The sequence below is a fragment of the Arvicanthis niloticus genome, chromosome 20 (genome assembly GCF_011762505.2).
Source record: "Arvicanthis niloticus isolate mArvNil1 chromosome 20, mArvNil1.pat.X, whole genome shotgun sequence".
Taxonomy (NCBI): Eukaryota; Metazoa; Chordata; class Mammalia; order Rodentia; family Muridae; genus Arvicanthis; species Arvicanthis niloticus.
Genome location: NC_047677.1, coordinates 32,121,102 through 32,144,751, shown reverse-complemented (window position 1 = coordinate 32,144,751; position 23,650 = coordinate 32,121,102). Strand labels below are relative to the sequence as shown.

Genomic DNA, 23,650 nt, shown 5'->3' with positions numbered 1-23,650 from the left:
GAGAACCTTGCGATAATAGTTAGTGACTCTTTCATGTCAAAGGCTTTGTGCACAATAGACCCAGAGGAATATTTGTCAAATCAACTTATCAGCTCGTTTTTTTTTTTTCTAATCACACACTGTAAGTTAGTAAAGTTGTATCACTGAAGACATTGTCATTGCTGCTATTATGATAACGTTCTAGTAACGACATAACAAGTTATACAAAGGAACAATATAGGGGGGGAAAACGTTTCTTAGTTAATGCATTAGCCATGGCTCTTAAAACCCATAGCATGTGTTTTTAAACCAGAGGTAATCTCTCCTCCACCCTCACCACACCCCACCTATACTCCTACCCCCTACCCTGCCCCCACCCTCAACTCAACCCCCCCACCCTCAACTCCACCCACACTTCTACCCCCTACCCCGCCCCCGCCCCTACCCTCACCTACCTCCTCACCTTCATCTTCACCACCACTCCCCACCCCCGAGTTTGTGGGCTGAGTCCTGACTTTCCTGATTCCAGTTTCTGCAATGGGACTCTGCAGTGGGAGAGAGGTTTCACAGTTACAAGATTTCCAGTACTCTGTTTGTTTTTCCTGGGATCTTCATAAAAAATGTTTTTTTGTTTGTTTGTTTTTCCCCCCTGAGGATGTAGAGCATAGAAACTTCTTTTGTTGAAAAATGTTAAAAGACTCATGAAATGACCCCACTTCTCTTTGGGCATCAGGGTGATGTCAATGGGTTCCCGTTGGATGGAGCATGGTCTTCTGATGGTCCATTTCGCCTCTGGGTTTGTTTGTTTTATTGTACTGCTCAGGCTTTAAATGTCCTCTAATCCCTCCGGGACAGGGAAGCTAAGAACTCCGTCACATGACTGTCTGGATTTTTGAAACGCTGAGGCTTATCAAAACCTTATGGATTTGGAGCAGTAATACAGCCAGTGCTGGCTCGCCGTCAGGGAACGTCTGTCCATGCACTGTGTCACCGGAATGTCACTTTAGGTGCTGTGGTTTCCATATCACGGATGACTCTCTAATCTTTCAAAGAACTTGCCTAATTAGGGGGTTTATTTCCTTGGCAGATGAATTTCCTTTGACATCTGAGTGATGTTGAGGTTCTGTATGGGCTGAGAACGTAGCTCAGGGGTGGGGTGCTCCAGAGGAGGAGAGGCCAGAAGAGAGAGCAAGAGACAAAAATGTCTGCATTAAATAGGGGAGAAAGAGCCTCTGGGGGAAGAGCAGCCAAGCCCCTGGGCTGGAAAATTTAGGGTTGGGGGCAGGGTGTTCCAGATAGGGACTTGGGAAGAACCTGGAGGCCTGGTTTGCTTTGGTATGTAAAATATGCGCCTCTGTCCCTTGTCCCAGGGTCCAAAAACAATCACTTTTTAAAAAGATTTTTGATATAGGGTCTGTCTCTGTCTCTCTCTCTCTCTCTCTCTCTCTCTCTGTCTCTCCTTCCCCCCCCCCCCGTGTGTATGTGTGTGTGTGTGTTTCATTCTTTTTGAACCCACAGCTAGCCAATTCAGCTAGGCTGGCTGGCTAGCCCAAAGAACTGATTGTCTCTGCTCCCCCAGCCTCTGGCATTGCAGACTCACATCTGCACACCTAGCTTTTCTGTCTGTCTGTCTGTTTGTTTGTTTTTATGCGGTATCAGTATTTTGCCTGCACGTATGTCTGTGTATCGAATTCGTGAAGGCCAGAAGTAGTGCTGGACCTCCTAGGACTAGAGTCATAGCCGGTTGTAAGCTACCATGTGAGTGCTGGGAATTGAACCCCAGTCCTCTTAACTGCTGAAGCATCTCTCCAGCCCCCAACGTGGCTTCTGTATGTGGGTGCTGGTGATCCAAACCCAAGTCCTGGTCCTTGCATAGCAAGAGCGCTTTACCAAGAGAGCCTTGGTCCTCCCACGGCCTCTTGATAAAAACTTTAAGCATCTGATTTTGTCACAAGCATGCTGGTGCCCTCCTGAGGAAAGCAAAGCAGAGTGGAGCATAGGTCAGCATCGCGGCTGTGTTAACTTGACCTTTAACCTTTGGGTGCCCACCAGCCTTTCAGAATAGATTTACTTACAGCTTTTTGCAAGGCTCAATGATTGATCTGATTTTTTCCCCCCTAGTGAAGATGATGAGGGAGGAGAGAGGTGCTGATTAAACTCACATACACTGGCAACACAGGAAGAGAGTTAACACGCTCAATCGGAAAGCCACTCCTCCTGGGGGAATTACAATCATGTTTTCCTCTTACTCCGTCCCAGTCTGTTGTATTAAAATGCCCTGTGTTTCCCACCCTCCAGTTGCTTTCCAGATACTCCTTAGAGTCCCTGAGGAGATCTCAGCCGGAGCCTCGGAAGACAGTTCTCCGTGTCTCCATCACTGCCAGTCATTAGCTGTGCCTCAGCTAGCCCATAATAGGCCCTGATGTGTACATAACTAATCCTAGAACCATTGCTATGATGGCCCCAGCCTCAGTTTCCGAAGATTAGAGTAGGGCCTCCTATGGGCTAAGATGCTTTGATTGCGAGTACACCAAAGAATATGATGACAGAGGGATGTGGGGATTTATTCTGTCCTGTGCTGCCCATTTAGGAAGCAAGGCCTTCCATCTCAGAGAGGAATCTCCCCCCACCCCACCCCACCCAGCTCTTGAGCAGTGCTCACCTTCAACACACAGCTTCCGAGACTACTGTATTCCTTGCTAGCCAGCAGGAAGAGGAGAAAGCCTGGAGGTACACACCAACTGCTCTAGGTCAGACTGTGTGCGTCAGAAGGGAACATTCAGCCCCACACACCTGCAAGGGGAGCTGAGGAGAGGGACACTCAGGTGCTGCCTTCCGGTGCCTCTCCTCCATTGCCCTAGACTCCCTCCCGTGTTCTAATGTCATTGGTCAGAGTCAGATCCAGCTTTTCCTAATCAGCATCTTTTTCTTACCCATAAAAGCAACTTCTTGAGGGCAGCCGGCAGCGGCAGGCAGAGCTCTGTGAGTTCAAGGCCAGCCTGATCTACAGCTTGATTCCCAGGACAGCCAGGGCTATACAGAGAAACCCTGTCACAAAAACAGAAGAAAACCTTTTCTAGATCTTTCTTGTAATTCCCAAAGTCCCGCTTGGTTGCTCTTAACACATGACTAGCCAGGCGGTGGTGGCCCATGCCTTTAATCCCAGCACTTGGGAGGCAAAGGCAGGTGGATTTCTGAGTTCGAGGCCAGCCTGGTCTACAGAGTGAGTTCCAGGACAGCGAGGACTACACAGAGAAACCCTGTCTCGAAAAACCATAAAAAAAAAAAAAAAAAAAAAAACCATGACTGCCGTCCTGCCACAGAACAGAGACAGAAGGGTCCACCCCTTCAGCCCTATTTCCTGTATTTCCTGTTTTCCCGTATCAAGACCTTTTCCTCACACAGCAAGTTTTTTCCTTCCTCTTCCCTTTGCCCTAGCAGAGGATGTGTGCTTGCTTCTTCCTTGGAGGCTTTCTTCTTCTCACCTGGATTCCTTAGAACAACCTTAGCCATCCCATCTGATACTGATACTCTCATAATTTCAGTAGCAATGTCATCGCATGAGAATATTAAAAACCTCTATGCCTCTCGCCTGTACTGAGATTGTATGTATTTGTTTGTATGTATATGCCTCTACTGGTTCCTGTGTGTGCCCAAGAGTACGCAAGGAGGTCAGAGGACAGCTTGCAGGAAGGAGCGTCTCTCCTTCTACCCCTGTGAGTACTGGGGCTGGAAGTCAAGGGGTCAAGAGGTCATCAGGCTTGATGACAAGCTTCCTTATCACCTGAGCCAGATCTCATTTGGCCAGCCCATCCTTGTGTCTTTTCCCGTGCATGACAATCGGGCAGTTTAAGATTGGATACAGATGTATCCATTCGTGTCATTGCTAATGATAGCACCTCTGTCCTTAAGAATTAACTGTGTCATGTTTTATATGAAAGATGAGTCAAAGGTGTGTGTGTGTGTGTGTGTGTGTGTGTGTGTGTTCAACTTAGTGTGTATATTGCCTTGTTGGAGATGTATTTCTTAAGAAGATGCACTTAATGTGTTTTGTGGCCATTAAGTGAGCTACCTTGAAATGATTATGGAGCTGGGTGTGGTAATATACACCCATAATGCCAGCACTTGAGAAGGGATCAACAGTTCAGGCTGCAGAGAAGAGGGAGGAGGAGGAAGGATTTGCATCCTATTAGACATTATGAGGAGTCTGGAGATGACTTGACCTCAACTAGAGGATGCTGCGTCCTGTTTATCTGCATATGCTAAGCATCTTTACAGATGAGACTTCAGTGAGAGTGACAGCAAATTCTGGATCTGCAGGGGTAGAGCAACTTGCATATGCTAAGCATCTTTACAGGTGAGACTTCAGTGAGAGTGACAGCAGATTCTGGATCTGCAGGGGTAGAGCAACGTTCTGTACAGACACAGAACGGCCTGTACACATGCCTAGGACAGTCAAAGTGACGGTTTTCACAGGAATTAGTAATATTAACACTAATGCCCCACTTCGTTATTAGTATTTTTATCCGGCGTGAAAACTATCTTAGGTCTCTGTCTTCATGTGTCCCTAGGTACAATTTTATGAGCTGCTCCCCACCCCCACCCCAGGTTTTTTTAACCTTGACTTTTGGCATTTCCTCTGGGAAAAAACCTTAAACAGAGGCTGGGTGGCCTTGGGGCAGTTTTCCTAAGGCCTTGCTGAATAATCGTTCCAGGTAAAATCCCAACTAGATCTATTACTGTGAAAACCAGGCCACACATTGCCAAGGCTGACTTTCTCTGTGGTCGTTCCCCTGAACCCCACAGGCTTACGGAGTGACATTTAATCATTGCCTAAGCTCAGTGACATGACATGGAAGGTCCCTATTTCTGATAGGAATTAAATCCCCTTACACTCTAGGGAGCAGATTGTCAAGAAATTCATTCACAAAAGACAAATTCATACCATAGGGTTTTGTTTATATCAAATTATAGCCAGTGCCAGACATGCCTGTAATCTCAGAAAGCTGAGGCAGGAGGATTATCACATATTTGAAGCCAACTTTGGCTACAAAGCAAGACCTGTCTAAGGAAATAATAATAATAATAAAATACAGTCAGTACCACAAGGAAAATGTGTAGAATAAACTGTCGATATAGTTTGGCGATGGTTTAGTTTACCTACAAAAGAATGCCTTCTTTTCTTCCTCTTTAGAGAATAGACAATAGATCTGGAGGACTGACCCAGTGGATAAGAGCACTTATCCACTTATCTACTGGATAGCACTGAGTTCCTAGTACCCATATGTACCAGGGTTACTATCATGGTGTCTGCAGAGCTGAGGACTATCCGGCCTTCAACATCCTGGGCAACACCTCCACTACTCACTACACCCCTGGCCTTGAATTACATACAGGTTGATGTTGTCTGTGAGACAGTAAGACAAACATCTATCTCAAAACTCAGTAGTAGTTTATAAGGACATATTAGAACACGGCCTCATGCCCCGTGACACATATGAAGATGCTACAAGACCACACAGGTTAGGCACATGCTGACTTTAAGTAAGAATATTTTTACATGGCTGCTTCTCAGGACACTGGCGTGGACCAGACTGAAGAAAGCAATTGGTTTGCTTGGGCTCCTGGTGTTTTCACACTATGTCTGGTACAGCTATCTAATCTATCCCAGAGTCAGCCAGCCTGGATCCACTCCCTGGCAAAGTGACCCTGAGAAAGCCCTTTTACCTCTCTGCCACTTACCTCTGACGGAAGCAATTGCATTCCATAATAATATAGGGGTTAAAGGCATTATTGCTATATTGTGTATGTAGCAGTCCCAAGTCCAACACACAGCTGCTGTGGGGTTGTGTGTTTGCTTATATTGTTGAACAGGGAACCAAGCAACCAAACAACCAAACAAAAAACCTGAACCTACTTGAAAGTGTATCTGCTGGTACTGAGAAACAGGTATACGTCTGAGAGACTGAGTTTAAGAATAACTAATGTGTCATCTGCCTGTGAAAGTACAGAGAGACAGCCAAGAGACAGCTGAGGACCCTGGGTCAGCAGGCAGGAAATCAAAATCGCCCAAACTGCTGCTGTACCTTGGTTTCTCACTGACTGATTTTATGGGTTTGTCAGTAATGTGAATAACCATTCTACAGTAGTTCTTTGGTCTGTGAAAAATTTCTATATGTGGAAAAATAAAGAATACAAATATTTAGCCAGGCAGTGGTGGCGCACGCCTTTGATCCCAGCACTTGGGAGGCAGAGGCAGGCGGACTTCTGAGTTTGAGGCCAGCCTGGTCTACAGAGTGAGTTCCGGGACAGCCAGGGCTACACAGAGAAACCCTGTCTCAAAAAACCAAACACACAAAAAAAGAATACAAATATTTGTTTGTTTGTTTGTTTGTTTGTTTGAGGCAAGGACTCACTGTGTAGCTCTAGCTCGAATGGAACTCGATGTGTAAACTAGGTTGTCCTTGAACTCAGAGATCCGCCTGCTTCAACCTCCCAGGTACTAGGATTAAAGATATGCACCATCACACCCAAATAAATGCAAATATTTAATGACCAATGAGCATTGCATACCATCATGTCTTGGACCATTTTATATATGTGCACATTAAATAGTTTTTTGATTCTGGTGACTTAGTTACATTGTATCAGGCCTCAGAGATTTGCTCTTGACTCTGTATCCCAGATACTTGTAGTCATGCCACAAACTCATGCATAAAACCTGTTAAAAACTGAACCACTGTCCTCTGTATTAGACCCCAATATATTATATATCCAGAGATGTGTGTTTATATAAAATGATTCAGAGTAAATAACTTCTTTCATCCAGGCTACTATGCAATTCACTGTGTAGCACAAGCTAGCCTTAAACTTGGAGGGAATCCTCCTGCCTGAGCATCCCAGATGCTGGGATTTGGGTGGGAGGCCCTGCAGTCATCCTAGTCAGTTTTTTCATGGGTGCCTTTATGACTTCCAGGTCCGATGGATGATGTACTGGATAGTCTTTGCCCTCTACACTGTCACTGAAACGGTGGCCGATCAGACACTTGCCTGGTAAGTTCCACAGCTCCAAGGGACTCAGGTGCTTTCAGGTGTCCTGAGTTCTTATCCCAATCTTGCCACCCCCACTCCCTCCCATCCCTCGGTGAAAAATAGATCAAGCAACTTAATTCCCCATCTTTTTCTTCCTCGGTTTTCCTTGACAACAGCGCTTTCTGTGGAGCCCGCCCTCACCAAGGCAGCTCACTGTGCTAATCCCTGCCCACCTCCCACTCCCACCAGAGTCTTAAAATAGAGAACCTGGCTGTCGTCATCTGCTTTCCACACTCATGACTTCAAACTGTTTTTCTCGAGGGCTTCCGAAATGACTCTTCTTCCAATCCGCAGCATCTGGTCGTAGCCTTCCCTCCCTGCCCAGCCCTAAAGCTCTGAGGCACGAACGTTGAGACATCAAGTCGGCAGCCACGGGGACACCCACCCACTCGACAGCAGACAGCAGCTCCCTGGCGGCTCTATCCAAGCAACAGGAGACATAATTACAGCATGTTCCTTCCCTCATTTCCCTCATTGAGTTCACAGTTTATAAAGGACCCACATGTAAGGACTCGAATCTCCTCACGTGGGGCGTTTCGGAGTACCTTTGCATCCCGCCATGCCAGTGGAGAAGTCTCTGTAGCCTGACTTTGGCTACTTTGTCTGTTCCTCTCTCTTCTACCCTTCTCCAGCCATTTTCACCCTTTCAGCCCCGTAACACTAGATAGGAGCGAAAAATGGGTAAAGGGGGCAATGTTATCGGTAGACTTCTTCCTGCTGATTCGAGGTGTTGAGCTTGATCTTTGTCATCCCAATATCTGATTTCTTCTTTCTTCTTCTTTGCACACAGCTACTTAACAGACCCAGACCAACAGCAACTAGCCAGCAACCCACACCCCTCTCAGGACCCTAGCGTTTATGCACCCTCTGTAAAGTCCCCAGAATTCCAAACATCACACAGTGGCAGAAACTATCAGCCCCAGGCAAAACACGCCCCTGCTGGAGTTCAGGGCAGGTCACAGTCGACCGCTGTGGACAATCTGAAGTAACCCCATACCTCACACCTGGGATTAAAACGAAAACATATTCTTATAATAGTACTGTGTTTTGTTTTGTTTTGGTTTGGTTTTTTTGGTTTTTTTTTTTTTTTTTTTTTTTTTTTTTTTTTTTTTTTTGGTTTTGTTTTATGAGACAGGGTTTCTCTGTGTAGCCCTGGCTGTCCTGGAACTCACTCTGTAGACCAGGCTGGCCTCTAACTCAGAAATCCACCTGCCTCTGCCTCCCAAGTGCTGGGATCAAAGGCGTGTGCCACCACTGCCCAGCCCTGTGTTTTGTTTTGAAAGGAACCAAAATTCTCACTACAAGTCTGCTTTTTAAATATGAGAACCAGAGGCTTTGCCAGTGTTTCCAACTTCCCATGTATTATAGACTGGAGCTGAAGCTAACCAAGCTATCTTTTCTTTACCTGGGATAATAAATGCAAATGGATAGATGGATAGATAGAGGATGGATGGGTGGGTGGGTATGTGGACAGACAGACAGACAGATAGATGTCAGACTGCAGTTCCTATAGGTAACCACTTGAACTCAATGGTCCCTTTCTGTTCCTTCCTGTACCTGCTTTACACCATTTCTGGTCTCATATTCTCATAGACATTGCATCCCGTTGTCACATGGGGGAAAGTATACATCATCAGACTTCAATATTCTTTTATTTTTGTCTTTTCTTTATGAAACAAGGTCTCCTGGGACTTCCCGGGTAGCCTCGAATTTCACAGAGGTCTGCCTGCATCTGACTCCTGAGTGCTGAGATTAAATGCAGGGTTCACCACGCTTGGCCAGACTTAAGCATTCTTAACCTGTCGTCATTTATGAGTTAGTGCTAAGCAATCCCTTCCTCCCTCCATCCTTCCCTCCACCCATCCCTCCCTCCCTCCCCCCTCTGTCTCCATCTCTTCTCCCACTCTACCTTCTTCCTCCCCCTGCCTCCTCCTCTCTCTCTCCTCCCCCACCACCTCCCCCCAGGACTCCCTACATGCTTAGCATATACTCAGAGCCAGACGCCACCCTCTGCCATTTTCTCATTTGAAGTGTTCACCTTGAGGCTGGAGAAATGGCTCCATTGTCTATGATTTCAATTCTAGGGGACCTGATGTCCTTTTCAGGTCTTCACAGGCAGGCGCGCACACACACACACACAACACACACACAGAGCATATGCATAAATGTCCCCCTATCCCTATTCCCTATTCCTTTCCCCTGTTGATTTTGGAGTAGATGTACAAAGAGAATTTTCTCTTGGTTTTTAACAGACAAACCAGAGATTCTCAACCATTCCAGGGGCCTCAGTTTTAAAGGCCTTCCTTCCTTCCCCTCTTTATTTATTCGTCTATTTTGAGATATGATCTCATGTGGCCAAATCTGACCTTGAACCCCTGATCCTCCTGCCTCTAACCCTTCTAAGTGCTAGGATTCCAGACATATGCCACCATATGTGTTAGTTTGTTGGCGCATTGCTAGGTATTAGACTCTCAAGTGTTAGTAGGCAAACCCTTTACCAACTGAACGACATCCCCAGCCCCGACAGTTCCGTTTTTTTAAGACTTTTTTTTAAATCTAATTTAAAATATAGCTTATGTGCATTATTGGAAAATATAGAAAGTGTTGGATGTTAAAAGCTGGGCTGGCCAGATGGCTTATTCTCAGACGATCCCTGTCGCACAAGACTTACAATCAGAGTTCGATCTGGATGGAGCGAGCTGACCCCTGAAAGTTATCCTCTGACCTACATGCATGTACCATGGGGCTCACACCCAGCCATACGTCATACACACACTTGCACGCTCACACGGGGTTTTATTCTGTGTTTTCTAATAGTGAGAGTCTGTGCCCTCCATAACGGTGCACTTTGGCAGAGAACCTTTGCTGACTACACAGTGGTCACTCCTCACTGTCGTCGTCGTCGTCGTCCCCCGTCCCCCGTCCCCCCCCCCCCCCCCCGCTGTCTGCCTTACTACAAGAACACAGACTTGGGGCTCTTTGTATCCTGGTGCCCCGTGGGTCTCTCACACTGTATGACTTAGCTCTCAGTGTGGCAGCAGGCAGCCTGGCAAAGCACAGTGGGTTAGAACAGGAGACACCAGTGTCTTCCATAAGTGACCTCAAGGCAGTTGTTTGGTTGCAGCGGTGTTGAGTTCAGCCCAAGTAAGCTTCAGAACCAAGGCAGAAGAAGGAAGGATTTGCATGGCAGAAGCTGAAAGCACGAGGTTGGGGGAATTGGAAGAGTGTCAGAGAGCAGTCTCATTCTGTCACGTTCACTTGTATTAGCCAGTCAGTTTACATTATTCAGGGTTGGGGAAGTAACTTCACACACAGGAAAGGCACCTAACTGGCTTCCAGTCTCCTTTGGTGATAATTCCCACACTCACCGTCTGCAACTGGAATTTGGAGAGAAAATTGTCAGGGAGTTCTGAGAAAGCTGAGGGAATGTGTACCTTGGAGAGACAGAGTGGTCCCCTGGTGTCAGTGAGTCACATACCTCTGAGACTGTCCCTAGCTGCAGTGTCTAGATGGTAGTTTGTCCTGTCTGAGCCACCATAGTCAGTATAGGCGCTGTCCCTAGCAAGATGTCTGCAAGGGTAGCTGGGTTCTTTTGTCAACTTATCAATGATTGAATGAGATGAATGCATCTGTAAATTCCACCATGAGAAAACTAAATAGATAGATAGATAGATAGATAGATAGATAGATAGATAGATAGATAGATAAATTCTGCCATGATTGTCTCCCTTGCCAGCAACTTTGACATGTGGAAACTGGCCCAGGGACTTTGGGACTCCCTTGTTATTTTGTTTCTTACCAAGATTTGCTTCTTTATTTTGTTTCTTCTTCTTAGGTTTCCCCTGTACTATGAGCTAAAGATTGCCTTTGTCATTTGGCTGCTGTCGCCCTACACTCGAGGGGCCAGTTTAATCTATAGAAAGTTCCTTCATCCCCTGCTGTCGTCAAAGGAAAGGGTAAGTCTTACCGGTTACTCCCGCACTGTCTTTAAGTAGCGTGTGTCAGCATGTGTTAATGACCAGAGGTTTAACATTATTCTAAATAAAACTAACAGGGGGAAGTGGAGCACAACTTGGGAGGCAGAGACAGGTAAATCTCTGAGTTGGAGGCTAGCTAGCCTGATCTATATATCTAGTTCCAGGCCAACCAGGGCTACACAGTAAGACCCTGTCTCATAAACCTGAATAAACTAACTTCTACTGGTGTGTTGTTGCTGCTCTTTGCCAGTTTGTTTGTTTGTTTGTTTGTTTGTTTGTTTTTTCGAGACAGGGTTTCTCTGTGTAGCCCTGGCTGTCCTGGAACTCACTCTGTAGACCAGGCTGGCCTCGAACTCAGAAATCTGCCTGCTTCTGCCTCCCGAGTGCTGGGATTAAAGGCATGCGTCAACACTGCCTGGCCAGTTTTTGTTTTTAAGACAGGGTCTTACTCTATAGTCCTGGCTGGTCTGGAACACCCTGTGTAGACCAGGCTGGCCTCAAACTTACACAAAGATCTGGTTACCCACAGTACTAGGGGTCAGGCATGCACTACCGTACTCAGCTTAATTTATTTTTTTCCTCTGGGCCTCCTATAGCCCAGGCTGGCTTTGAACTTATTCAAAAGTACCTAACTTATCAGTTAGTTCGGCTCTAACTGCCCCTACCTCCCTACAGGGATTCCAGAGGTGTGCTACCACACGTAATTTTACTGTTAATTTTTCCACCCCCAGGAAATTGATGATTATATTGTCCAAGCCAAAGAAAGAGGCTACGAGACAATGGTGAATTTTGGACGGCAGGGTTTGAATTTAGCAGCTGCAGCCGCCGTCACCGCAGCAGTGAAGGTAAGTTTGCCTTTGTTTAGTCAGGGTCTTCTCCTCAGCAGATGAGGAGAGGTAGCTAGTTTTATGTTAGATCATTGTAGAGCTGTGGTAGAATTTTGTTTCATATTTATTCTAACACTGGAATAAGCCAGTAGGTAATTTTAATGATAGTTTGACACTTCATTTTTTATGCTTCTTGGGAATCCAAAGCTCTTAATTAATTATGAAATTAGAAGTAGCTAATAAAACATACCTGCAAATATCATTTGGGGGGTGCAAAGCCCCCCTTTTAACCTTGCATAGTCTTGATAAATCACCTTAAGTAAAGATGACCATTCTTTTCTTTGTATCTTTGATCTCTCTCTCTTTCTTTCTCTCTCTCTCTTTCTCTCTTTCTCTCTCTCGCACTGCCTTGCTAGGATTTCTGGCTTACTTCTGCACCTCTACTTCCACCAATTTGAGGTAACTGCTTATTCAAAATAAAGCATGTGAAAAGCGTATTCTTAGAACCTGGGAGTTTACTCAGCGGGTCACTAATGCCGTAGTTCTTCTTTCAAGCCAAGTAACCGATTGAATGCCTTCTCTGGAAACTGTTGTTCTGACTTTCGGATTTCTTTGCATGGAGTAATTGGTGTGGCTTATTTTCAATAGCACAGCATAACTGATTTTAGTGTGTGGTGTATGGGAAATAAAGAGAAAAGATTTCACAGTGCTGGCCACGACCTTTGACGTTACCATGAGCAGTTTGCTAATTTGTGTGTACCTGGGAGCTTTGTGTCTAAAGGAGGGTATGAGGGTGATGTGTCTGTGAGCGTACATGATGGCACTGCACTTGCTCGTAGTGGAAACCCAGGAATCTTAATATCGTTCGAATGGTTTACTAATATGAAATAAGACGGGGGTATTCGTGTTCTGCTTTCTTTATGGAGCTCTTTTGATGTTTCTTGTTGTTTTAAGATTTATTTTTAGTTTGTGTGTGTGTCTGTGTTTCTGTGAGTGTGTATGTGAGGGCAGGTGCCCATGGAGACTAGAAGCTTGTCTCTGTGTGTATATATGTGTGTTTGCATGTGAGGGCAGGTGCCCATGGAGACTAGAAGCTTGTCTCTGTGTGTATATATGTGTGTTTGCATGTGAGGGCAGGTGCCCATGGAGACTAGAAGCTTGTCTCTGTGTGTGTGTGTGTGTGTGTGTGTGTGTGTGTGTGTCTGTGTTTGCGTGGGTATGTATGTGAGCGCAGGTGCCTATTGAGACTAGAAGGTGTGTGTGTGTGTATGTGCATGTGAGTGTGTATGTGTGTGTCTGTGTGTGTATGTCTGTGTGTGTATGTGTCTGTGTGTGCTTGTGTATGTATGTGAGGGCAGGTGCCCATGGAGACTAGAAGCTTGTCTGTGTGTGTGTGTGTGTGTGTGTGTGTGTGTGTATATGTATGTGTGTGTGTGTCTGTGTGTGTGTGTGTGTGTGTGTGTGTGTTTGCATGTAAGCTCCGGGGCCGATGGAGATCAGAAGCATAGGATTCCCTGGAGCTAGAGTTACAGACAGCTGTGAGCCTCCTACTGTGGATGCTGGGAACTGAAACTGGGTCATCTATGCTCTTAACTGCTGAGCCATCTCCACAGCTGGAGTCAGACTCTTCTTAACTCACCTATGCAATGGAAAGATGATAGTTCAGTTAAGCAGCCGTGAAAGAGTGTCGTTAACTGAGGGTGCTTTCCATTTGCAGAGGCCTTTGGCTCGCCTGTCAGAGTTAATATAATCAAAAGATGAGAAATCCGCATGCTGTTTCTAGCAGTGTCGTAGTGAGGGCTAAGTGGAGATTCACTAACAGGACATATGTAGATAATTATATCAATAATGGCTATAGAGTATAGTCATATGTTTTAATGTTTACTACTGTATAGTTTTCCTCTTACTGGGCTTATAAGGGGGTTTCCTTTCTTTAAAATAGATGGATAAACACTAACACAGCAACATTTTGAGCTTATTGAAGCTTACTGGGTTTTGTTTCTTGCTTCATGAAAACACATTGCTGATTACACATCCAACCAAAAAAAACCACCCAAGAGATCATCCTTCCCAGCTAGACCTTGTGAAATGAGAGGATTAATATGATCATCAGAGAAAAATAAATCATACAATATGTTGAGGGCAGTGAGCCTCCAGATCAAAAGGCCCATATATAACCCCACACCACAGGGGAAGAATGACCATCTCCAAGCAGGGCCATCACCACCCAAATGCCACCTCCAAACACCAGCAAGGAAGCTAGAATTCTTAGATTCCAGACATTAAAAGCACATCATGTTCAAATGACCTAGCATCAGAATAGCAGGAAATTTATAATTAGTGACAGTGAGATCATGAAGCTGGCATGATGTCACCCTGATGACATCACCCATGATTCCAACGGGTAACTCCGGCCCAAGTTCTATAATAGGCAAGCCTGCCAATCGGGCATGAACTTAAAATAATTGAAAAGGAATAAATTTCTTCTTAAGTTATGCAAGCAAACTCATAAAATGTACCAGCTGCACATACTTTGTCGGGGTGGATATGTTCTGTCAAAGCTAAAGAGGAAAAGAGAAAAGAAGTAAACCGATGGGATCTGGGAAATAGGTTATCCAGCACAGAAGGGAGATGGCGCAATTCCCCAGAAGGACGCTGTGCATCAAGTCCAAGTGTAAACACTTGGAAACGGAATCTGTGGCTCAAAAGTTCCAAGAGAGATGCTTCTGGAAGAAGTACAAAATCGAAGCATAGAGGAGACAGTAAAGTAAACTTGATGGCTGTGCACGAGAGATACTTATCCCAGCTCTGTGTGTGGTGCGACCCACCAAAGAACTCACAGGGTGCAAACAGAGTGTGCCTGCCCAGCCGTTGCGTCCCCCTGAGCACCATGAACATGTGTTTTGGTGACTATGCGCACAGTAGGACAACTGAGCAAATGGAAACCGAAATGGCAATTATTAACACCGTGAGACAAAGCAGCGTAAATTATATTAGAAGCAAAGTCTAGTGATGCAACTTGGCCCAGCTCAGCAGTAAGAAGAACACCAAGGATTTAACAACTGTGATCTTGCTGTGCTGACTAACCGGGGTGGGAGGGGTGAGGGATGGGGGGGGGGGGATGGGAGAGAAGGGAGGTAGAAGGGAGGTGGAAGGGAGAGATTGAAGTCCTGTAGCAGGAGTCAGTGGCTTTAGAGTCGTGAGTTCAACTACAGGGTGTGATAACAAATGGCTCACCGCCTCCCCTTTGAGCTTGACATGGTTCGACCTTGCAGGCCACGTGATTTTATTTATTTACACCTCAAGGGCATTTCTGAACTCGTCATTTTTAAAAGCTTCAACATGATCCTGTGGAGAGAACTGCAAATTCAATTTCAACTTTAAATGTGCTTTAAGAACACATAGGAGGCCATTGTTTTAGTAAGTACAGAAAGAAATTCCAGTGGTTCTGTTTGACATTTAGAGATCCTTTCTAGCGTGTTTGGTCCTTGTAAGGATGTATACCGGGTATGTGCCTCTTACCCCACAGAGGACAGAGCAGGGATTGCATCCCCTGGAACTAGCGTTAGAGATTGCTGTGAACTGCTATGTGGGGGCTGGGACCCAAACCCATGTCTTCTGTAGGACCAGCAAGTGTTCTTAGCCACTGAGCCATCCCTCCAGCTCCTGAGACAGAGACACATTATATAGTATAAGTGCTTTGTAGGGCATTCACCCTATCTTGACGTGTATTTACCGATCCTGTCATTGCTTCATGGGACGCCGCCAACCTCATGGTGTTATTGTATTCTTATTCCCTCATTCCATCTCATAGTTTGCTTTCACCAGGTTTTACAATTCCCCCAGCCCGTATGTTCCCCATTTAACATCTCTCTCTCTCTGTTTCATGTCCAGTCTAAGACAGGAGAAACTGATGCAGCAGCAAATCAGACAGTTACTGCCTGGCTGTATATATAGCCAGTGTCTGGATTGCTAACTGAAATATGTAACCTGTCTTTTGTCTGTTAAGACCCTCTATTATTAAATAATAATACCTCACAGAGAGACTTGTCTATAAAAATGTCCCAAAAGAAGCATCTGCTTCCGCCTTTGTGATTCCTGGATTTTTACTTCTATATTTAACAATTCAAAGTCACCTCCACCTCCCAGGCAGGAAACAGAGGCTCCAAAACCATCAGAGTCAGTGCTATGAAACAAGCCCACCACTGAACTTCACTTCCCTATTGCTGGTGAGGCTGTGGGTCTTTAAGTAAAAAGTATCAGTGGGGTCTGGGGAGGGGAGGTGATGTCATGGTCTCATGATGACTCCAGGAGTGCTGGACACTTGATTAGTTGTTGGTTCTGTTATGTCTCTTAAAAATAGTCAGTAATTGTTAAGTACGATGTAATGTTAGCTCTGCTGGCCTCAGGTTATACTGCGCTTATTTTAAAGTGGCTGAAATTAGTTTCATCTGTGGAGACTTTATATCTATTACAAAAGTCTTATTACAAAAGAACGTACTGAAGCAGGCATTTCAAATTCAAGTAAATTGGAACCAAACTAAGAAATAGGTCAGGATTGAGGAGAAACTGGGAGAAAAAAACGATGGCAAAATTTGTGCTTTTTTTTTTTTTTTTTTTTTAAGTACCATGTAGTTTGTTAGAAATATCGTTTAGGGGTAAAAACTCCTGGACTCTTCGTATGATATTTAGAGAACAGTAATTTCCTCCCTGGAATCCCCAGGTTGAATCACCTGAGCATGTTAAAAAATGAAAACAGGAATCTAATCGGGACATTTATTAACACCTTAAAGTGGTTTTCTGGAAATGTTGCTCAGTCCTGCAGCCTCATTACCAGGCATCTGTTCGCAAGGTCGGTGCACAAGTTTATTTTGGCTGAGCGAAGCACAAATACATGAAGGACCTTCAAGGATTCTGCTGAAGATGCTCAACATCCCTGCTTCCACGTGGGAGACGCAGGTGGCACTGATGTAGCTGACCGCTGTCGCCTGTGCAATGAAGGGCAGATGAAGAGCAGGAGCGTTGGCCCCTTCGGCCAGCTCAGGCTTCACTCTGACGGCCTCTTCTCCTTACACCTCCCTAAGAGACCACCCCCTAGTTCTTTATATATAAATTAGAGGTTCTGTGGTAAAATGGCTGAAATCTAACTGGTTTTTTTTTTTTTAAACCACCGCCATTAGCTTCAATTTCCTGACCTCTTGCTATCTGTTTTAATGACTTTTCTGTTTGTGAAAGGATTTTGAGATTATTCAGCTATTGAGTCTTATCATCTTATCCACCTCGGGACATTTTCCTTCGTCACAAATGACAAAGAGCCACTCCTGGCACCTCCTTAGCTGGGGCCAGGGATGCAGATTACTGTCCTCCAAGGCAGAAACACTGCTAAGACTTTCCAGCTCCAAAGGGCAATGGTGTTAAGGCTGAAAGACCTTGCTTCAAAGGGGTGATGATTTCTGGAAAAGAAATAAATTAAAAAGCATACACATGCCGGGCAGTGGTGGCGCACGCCTTTGATCCCAGCACTTGGGAGGCAGAGGCAGGTGGATTTCTGAGTTCGAGGCCAGCCTGGTCTACAGAGTGAGTTGCAGGACAGCCAGGGCTACACAGAGAAAACCTGTCTGGAAAAACAAAAAACAACAACAACAACAAAAAAGCATACACATGTGTATAGGAATTCCCACGGTGGTGTTGATGGGGGCACAGACCATGTCCATTTGAGAGCTACCATTCTGGAGATGTAGCCGGTTTTAGAGATTCAGTGTCAACCCCTTTATAGGTAGGAAGAATATTTAATCCTTAAGTCAGTGTAGATGATATGCCTTAGCATCTGCATCTTATGGCTGTTAAGTGGCAGAATCCAGAGAGAGAGAGAGAGAGAGAGAGAGAGAGAGAGAGAGAGAGAGAGAAAGTCCAGAACAAAATTAAGTGTTCTAGAATCCAGTGTCTGTTACACCAATCTATTGTTCTGTGGACTCTAAGAAAATAGGCTGAATTTTCTTCTCCCTCCCCCCACCCCCATCCCCAGCTCCGGAGAAAAGAATAGAAGTCACTTTGTAGCTGAGGAGGGCTGTAAACTTCTGATCCTCCTGCCTCCTGTCCTGCCTGCTGGGATGGCAGACAAGTGCCACCAGGTCCTGTTTATTCAGTGTTGGGAACGGAGCCCTGGGCTTCCTGCTCACTCATGCTGAGCCAGCACTCTGACCAATTGAGCTACGCCCTTAGCCCCACTTTCTGCCTTTTCTGTACAGTAATTTCACTTCCTGGAAGCCTAGATGATGTTGATAAAGTTTAGCTACTGGTAATAGTAACTCAAGAGCTAGATTACAATATAGGCCTTAAGTGAGTCCCCAGATACCAGAGTTGGGCCTGCTCTGAGTTTAAGCCTGAGGCTACCTCCTAGTGTAGGTGAACAGTGGTGCTTTTTTGAGATGCCTGGGAGACTCCATTGTTGACACTGAAACACACTGCTCTCTATGAAGAACTCCTTAGCAATCACAACTGATTAAGTTTCTATTGTGATCAAAAGCAGGAGCAATAGCAACTTGGGGGAGGGGAGGATTATCTCCCAGCTCACCCCAGGGAAGTCAGGGCGGGAATTCCAGGAAGGAACTGAAGCAGGGGCCTTCGAGGGGTGCTGCTTATGGTTTGCTTCTCCTTGGCTCAGCCTGCTGTCTTATACAACTCAGCATCACATGCCCAGGGTAGCACCACCCACGGTGAGCCAGTCCCTGCCATGTCAATTTTCAATCAAGAAAATGCACTACAGAGGAACTCTGTACCTCAACTGAGGTTCCTCTTCCCAGATAACTCCGGCTTGTGTCAGGTTGTGGGGGGGGGGAAATATAGGCATAAATTAAATAAATACTTGTTTGCATATTAATGACCTGCTTGATATAAGAGCATTCTAAATGCACTAGTAGAGCAGAAACCTAAGACTCGCCCCATCTTCTAGTTTCTTAGCATCTTGCTCCAGTAGCCAACACATCACACAACTGTAGTCTAGTTCATTTGTGTGGTAGGTGTTATCTACCGAGTGCACCAGTTAAAAGCACCACAGTTTGCAATGGTGTACAATTACTGATCTAGTCAATATTTAGGGCCACTTCAGCTCATTAAAAGCAGCTCTAGAAATTGCACTCAGGGGACCGGAGAGGTGGCTGAGGGATTAAGAGCGCCAGCTGCTCTATTCTAAAGGACTGCAGGTTGCTTCCCAGCACCCACATGGTAACTCACAACTGTCTGTAATTCCTATTCCAGGGGCTCTGATACACCTTCCTCCGGCTCCACAGGCATGGCACGCACATGGTGCACAGACATACATTCAGATAAAGCACCCATAAAAGAAAAAAGTAAACCTTAGAAGAAATTGCACTCCAAACAGGCACCTTCTGGTAACAAAGTGTGTTAATCAGCTTCCTGAGAAACGTGCATATTGACTCCTGAGCTAGAAGAGGTTTTAGTCCATCACTGGTGGATCCTGGTGCTTGGACCTTCATCAAATCGGCCTATGGTAATAGAGCAGTCTGCTCACCTCCTGACAGCAGGAAGGTTTGGTCCCCAAAATCGCCTTCAAGGCCTTTCATTGGTCACCACCTCTTAAAGACCTGCCAATAGCTATACAGGCTGGGGACATAGGCCTTTGAAGAAACATTTAAGACCCAAGTCATACTATGTAGACTTCCATGCCGTTTGTGTGTAATTATGGGATGGATAAAAGCCATGAATTATTGAGAGGAGTCACAGACAAAGGCACAGAGAACAACTGTGCTGAGGAAGGAAGCCGTCTTTGAGATGGACACAGGCACTTCCTTGCCCTATGCCTCCAAGTGTCTTGTTCCCACCTTTGTAAATGCTATCCGGTCAAGAGAAAACAAACACACTAAGTTTTATTGTGTATGCATGATGGAGGGAAGGCATATGTGTCAGAGGACGACTTTGTGGAGTGCATTCTCTCTTTCCCTTCTTACATGGGTTCTGGCTGTCAAACTCAAGTTCCCTGGGTTTGCTTGGAAAGGACCTTTACGTACTGAGCAATCTCATCAGCCCAAAAAGAATTTTTATGTATTTGTTTTTTGGAGACAGGGTCTCATTATGTACCTCTGGCTGGCCTGGAACTCTCTATGTAGACCAGGCTGACCTTGAACTCAGAGATCCACCTGCCTCTGCCTCCCAACTGCTGGGACTAAGGGCATGGGCCACCATACCTGACTCCAAAAAATAATTTTTAAATGTGTGAAATCCACTTATTTTCTTGAAGAAGTGGACTTTAAAGATTCTTTTTTTTTTTTAAGATAATTTTATTTATTTTGTGTAAGAGTGTTTTGCCTTTATGTGTGTATATGTACCACATGAATGTTTGGTTGCTACCCAAGGAGGTTCAGACGAGATTATCAGATCCCCTGGAATTGGAGTTACAGATGATCTACTATGTGGGTGCTGGGAATTGAACCTGGGTCCTCTACAAGAGCAGTGATTACTCTTAGCCACTGGGCTTTCTCTCCAGTCCCAACTTTACACATTCTTCTTGCAACTCGGAACATACAGTAGAAATACAAAGCTTACCCCTGGGGGATTGGGAATGGTGTGTTGTGTGACGTAGTAGGTTATCTGTCGGTAACCAGCCGTACTGAATCACGACTTGGGGATTGAAGAGCTGTTTCTTCAGGGTTGAATACAAGTGGAGAGAAACACGCAAATGTTTGTAACACCTTTAACTTGGAAGTTTAGAGATGAACCGTTATGGACAAGTTTCCATGGCAATGTTATAAGTAGAGGCAGTCATAAATTCACATGCACGAGAAGAAATAACCAGTGTTAGAGCCTTGAGACGCGTATTTTTAGTCTAGCTATAAATAAAACAATGAATCATCCGTATGCTATGCAGATTTAAAGTGGGTAAATTTAGATTTATTTTTTTTTTCTTTTTTCAGAGCTTCATAGTTTAGGGAGATATATCATAAAGGTTCGGATGCATGTCCCCATGAAAGCAGTGGAGTAATAGGAACTGTTGAATATCGTGTGTGTGTGTGTGTGTGTGTGTGTGTGTGTGTGTGTGTGTGTTTGTGTTGGGGATGCTGTCTGCGATGGCCGTGCTAAGATGCCCTCTGCAATGGCTGAACTGTAAACACTACAGTTGCAGACAGCCGTTAACATCTCAGGTGTGGCCAGGGTAAGGAAAGAACTGAGTTTTCATTTGATTTCATTTTAATTCATTTACGATTAAATGTTTGCCTGTATCTGTCATATTGGTAAGACCAAAATGGAGAGCCAGCTCAGTGGTTAAGAGCATTAAGTGCTCTTCCAGAGGACCTGGTTCACTTTCTGATACCCACATGGTAGGTGGATGCCTGTACCTCCAGGTCCAGGGAATCAGCCTCTTCTGCCCTCTGAAGGAACTGTACCATATAGTGCACAAACATACACGATGGCACATAAAAAAAAAAAAAAAAAAATAGCCAGGCTGTGGTGGCGCACGCCTTTAATCCCAGCACTTGGGAGGCAGAGGCAGGGGGATTTCTGAGTTCGAGGCCAGCCTGGTCTACAGAGTGAGTTCCAGGACAGCCAGGGCTACACAGAGAAACGCTGTCTCGAAAAACCTAAATAAACAAATAAATAAATAAATAAATAAACCCTGTATGAAGACAAAATAAAATATACCGTGAACCGGCTAGTTTTACTCTTACTAACCCAGAATACTGAACCACAGCTCAGAATTATGGATGCCGATTTTCTCCGAAGTTAATCTCATTATACTTAAACAAAAAATCTTAAGGTTTAGCATAATGCTAAAATGCTTAGAATAAATTGTATTAATGTAATGGCATACTTTGAAATGCATGAAAAAGCAAAACAGATTCGCGTTTATATAGATGGCAGCCATGTCATAAAGAAAACATAAACAATTTGTGGTACTGAAAAAATGTAAATAGTGTATGCTATCTGTGGTAGAAAGTTGTAGGGATGTTATTTATTTAGCAAAATGTCACTGCGTTTCACAGCAAACAGACTTGTATGATAAACTAAGCATACTAAGTATTTGAAAGTATCTTCTTCTCAGACCTTATCACATCTCTATTAAATAGAGCCAAGGAGCCATAACAGAGCGTTTGCGAAGTTTCAGCATGCATGATCTGACAGCTATCCAAGGGGATGAGCCCGTGGGACACAAGCCCTACCAGACTTTGCCAGAAGCAAAGAGGAAAAGCAAACAAGCCACTGAGTCACCAGGTATGCCTGTTTGTCGTGATGCAAGGGAGCCTTTCATAAATGGGCTAAGGGTCAGGATGAGTGCCAAAGAATACACGGTGCTGGACACAGAACTGACGTTGCTTTGTTGTCCGTTATTGTTGGCACAGAGGGTCATGTAGCCTGCGCTGGTCTCAGACTTGCTGTATAGGTAAAGCTGTCTGCAACTTCTTTGGTTTTGTTTGTTTGTTTGTTGTTTTTATTTTATTTTTTTTTATTTTTTATTTTTTATTTTTTATTTTTTTTTTTTAGTTTTTCAAGACAGGGTTTCTTCTGCATAGCCCTGGCTGTCCTGGAACTCGTTCTGAAGACCAGGCTGGCCTCAAACTCACAGAGATCTGCCTTCCTCTGCTTCCCCAAATGCTGAAATTTAATATGTGCACCACCACTATCCTGTTTTAATGTCCCTACTCCCCACCCCCCTGCCAGAGTTAATAGGACCCAAGGAAGAAGTAAAATCAATTTTCTGACCTCTATATGCATCATAAACCATGTGCACATGTGTGCTCACAAACACACACACACACCACATCTTCGCACGCAAGAAAACAACAAAGCTTCCGTAATGAAACTATGAGCATATAACCTTGATGCCTCTACCTGGCTTATCTTCAATTTCTTAATCCTCTTGCCTCTACCTCCCCAGTGCTAGGACTGCGGGTATGAGCTACCCCACACAGCAATATTGACCTATTTGAAGCATATGCTTTGGGGTTTTTTATTTGGTGTGTTGTCTGTTCTCTAGACAGAGCGTCATAGCCGATGCTGGCCAAGGGTGACTGAGAACTTCCTGTACTCCTGCTCCTACCTCCCAAGTGTCAAGGCTAGGGATGGAATCCAGGGTTCTGCGGATGCCAGACAAGCATCCTACCAGCTGAACTCCCCCCCTCCCCCCACCCCCCCACCCCCCGGCCCAAGCATATGTCTTTGAGCTTCTGTTTTACCTGTAGCCCGTTCTCTCCGATTTTCTCTTAAGTCAGACTTCAGGTACTTGCCCGTGGCTGCGCACAACAACCGTGCAGCTGAGAGCCGAGCCTCTTATGCATCTTTGAGTTTTTAGGAGCTGTGCATATGGTTCCCAGCTCACTTCTGCTTTGGTTCTGACTGGTCATCAGCACTCTCTGTTCAGATTGTGGGCTGACATTTGCAGGTCAGAGAGAAGTCTTAAGCAGGTGGCACCAGCTAATTCAAGAGCTAACGTGTAGGCCTCTTCTGCAGAAATGATGCCCATGGCATGGTTGCTATGTTTTGTGCTCTTACTGAACTGGTGTGGCCTTGGAAGAATTGCACATAAACAGGCCGAGTCCCTTCATCCTGTATCGTGTCTGCCTCAGTCTTCCTTTGTGTCCACACTGAAAACTCCGATGCTTAGGACTTTTTTTTTTATTATTATTATTATTATTATAGTGTTAATCATCTTTTCAAAACCTTAAGTTCTCCTTAGAGGGAGACTGAAAAATCATCATTTATAACTCAAGTTAATTTTAAAAATAAAGTAAGGACCCCTTCCTTTGTCTTTCTTTCTTTTTA

General features: G+C 44.9%; 1 protein-coding gene across 1 annotated transcript in view; it reads left to right on the top strand.

Annotated features, from left to right (window-relative positions):
* Reep3 (receptor accessory protein 3) overlaps nt 1-23,650 on the top strand; it is an 85,209-nt gene that overhangs the window by 50,669 nt on the left and 10,890 nt on the right. Inside the window, exons 3-6 of the mRNA XM_034524364.2 lie at nt 6,956-7,032; nt 10,907-11,027; nt 11,780-11,893; nt 21,958-22,102. Of these exons, the coding sequence (XP_034380255.1) occupies nt 6,956-7,032; nt 10,907-11,027; nt 11,780-11,893; nt 21,958-22,102 (457 nt within the window). The remainder of the gene's footprint in view (nt 1-6,955; nt 7,033-10,906; nt 11,028-11,779; nt 11,894-21,957; nt 22,103-23,650) is intronic.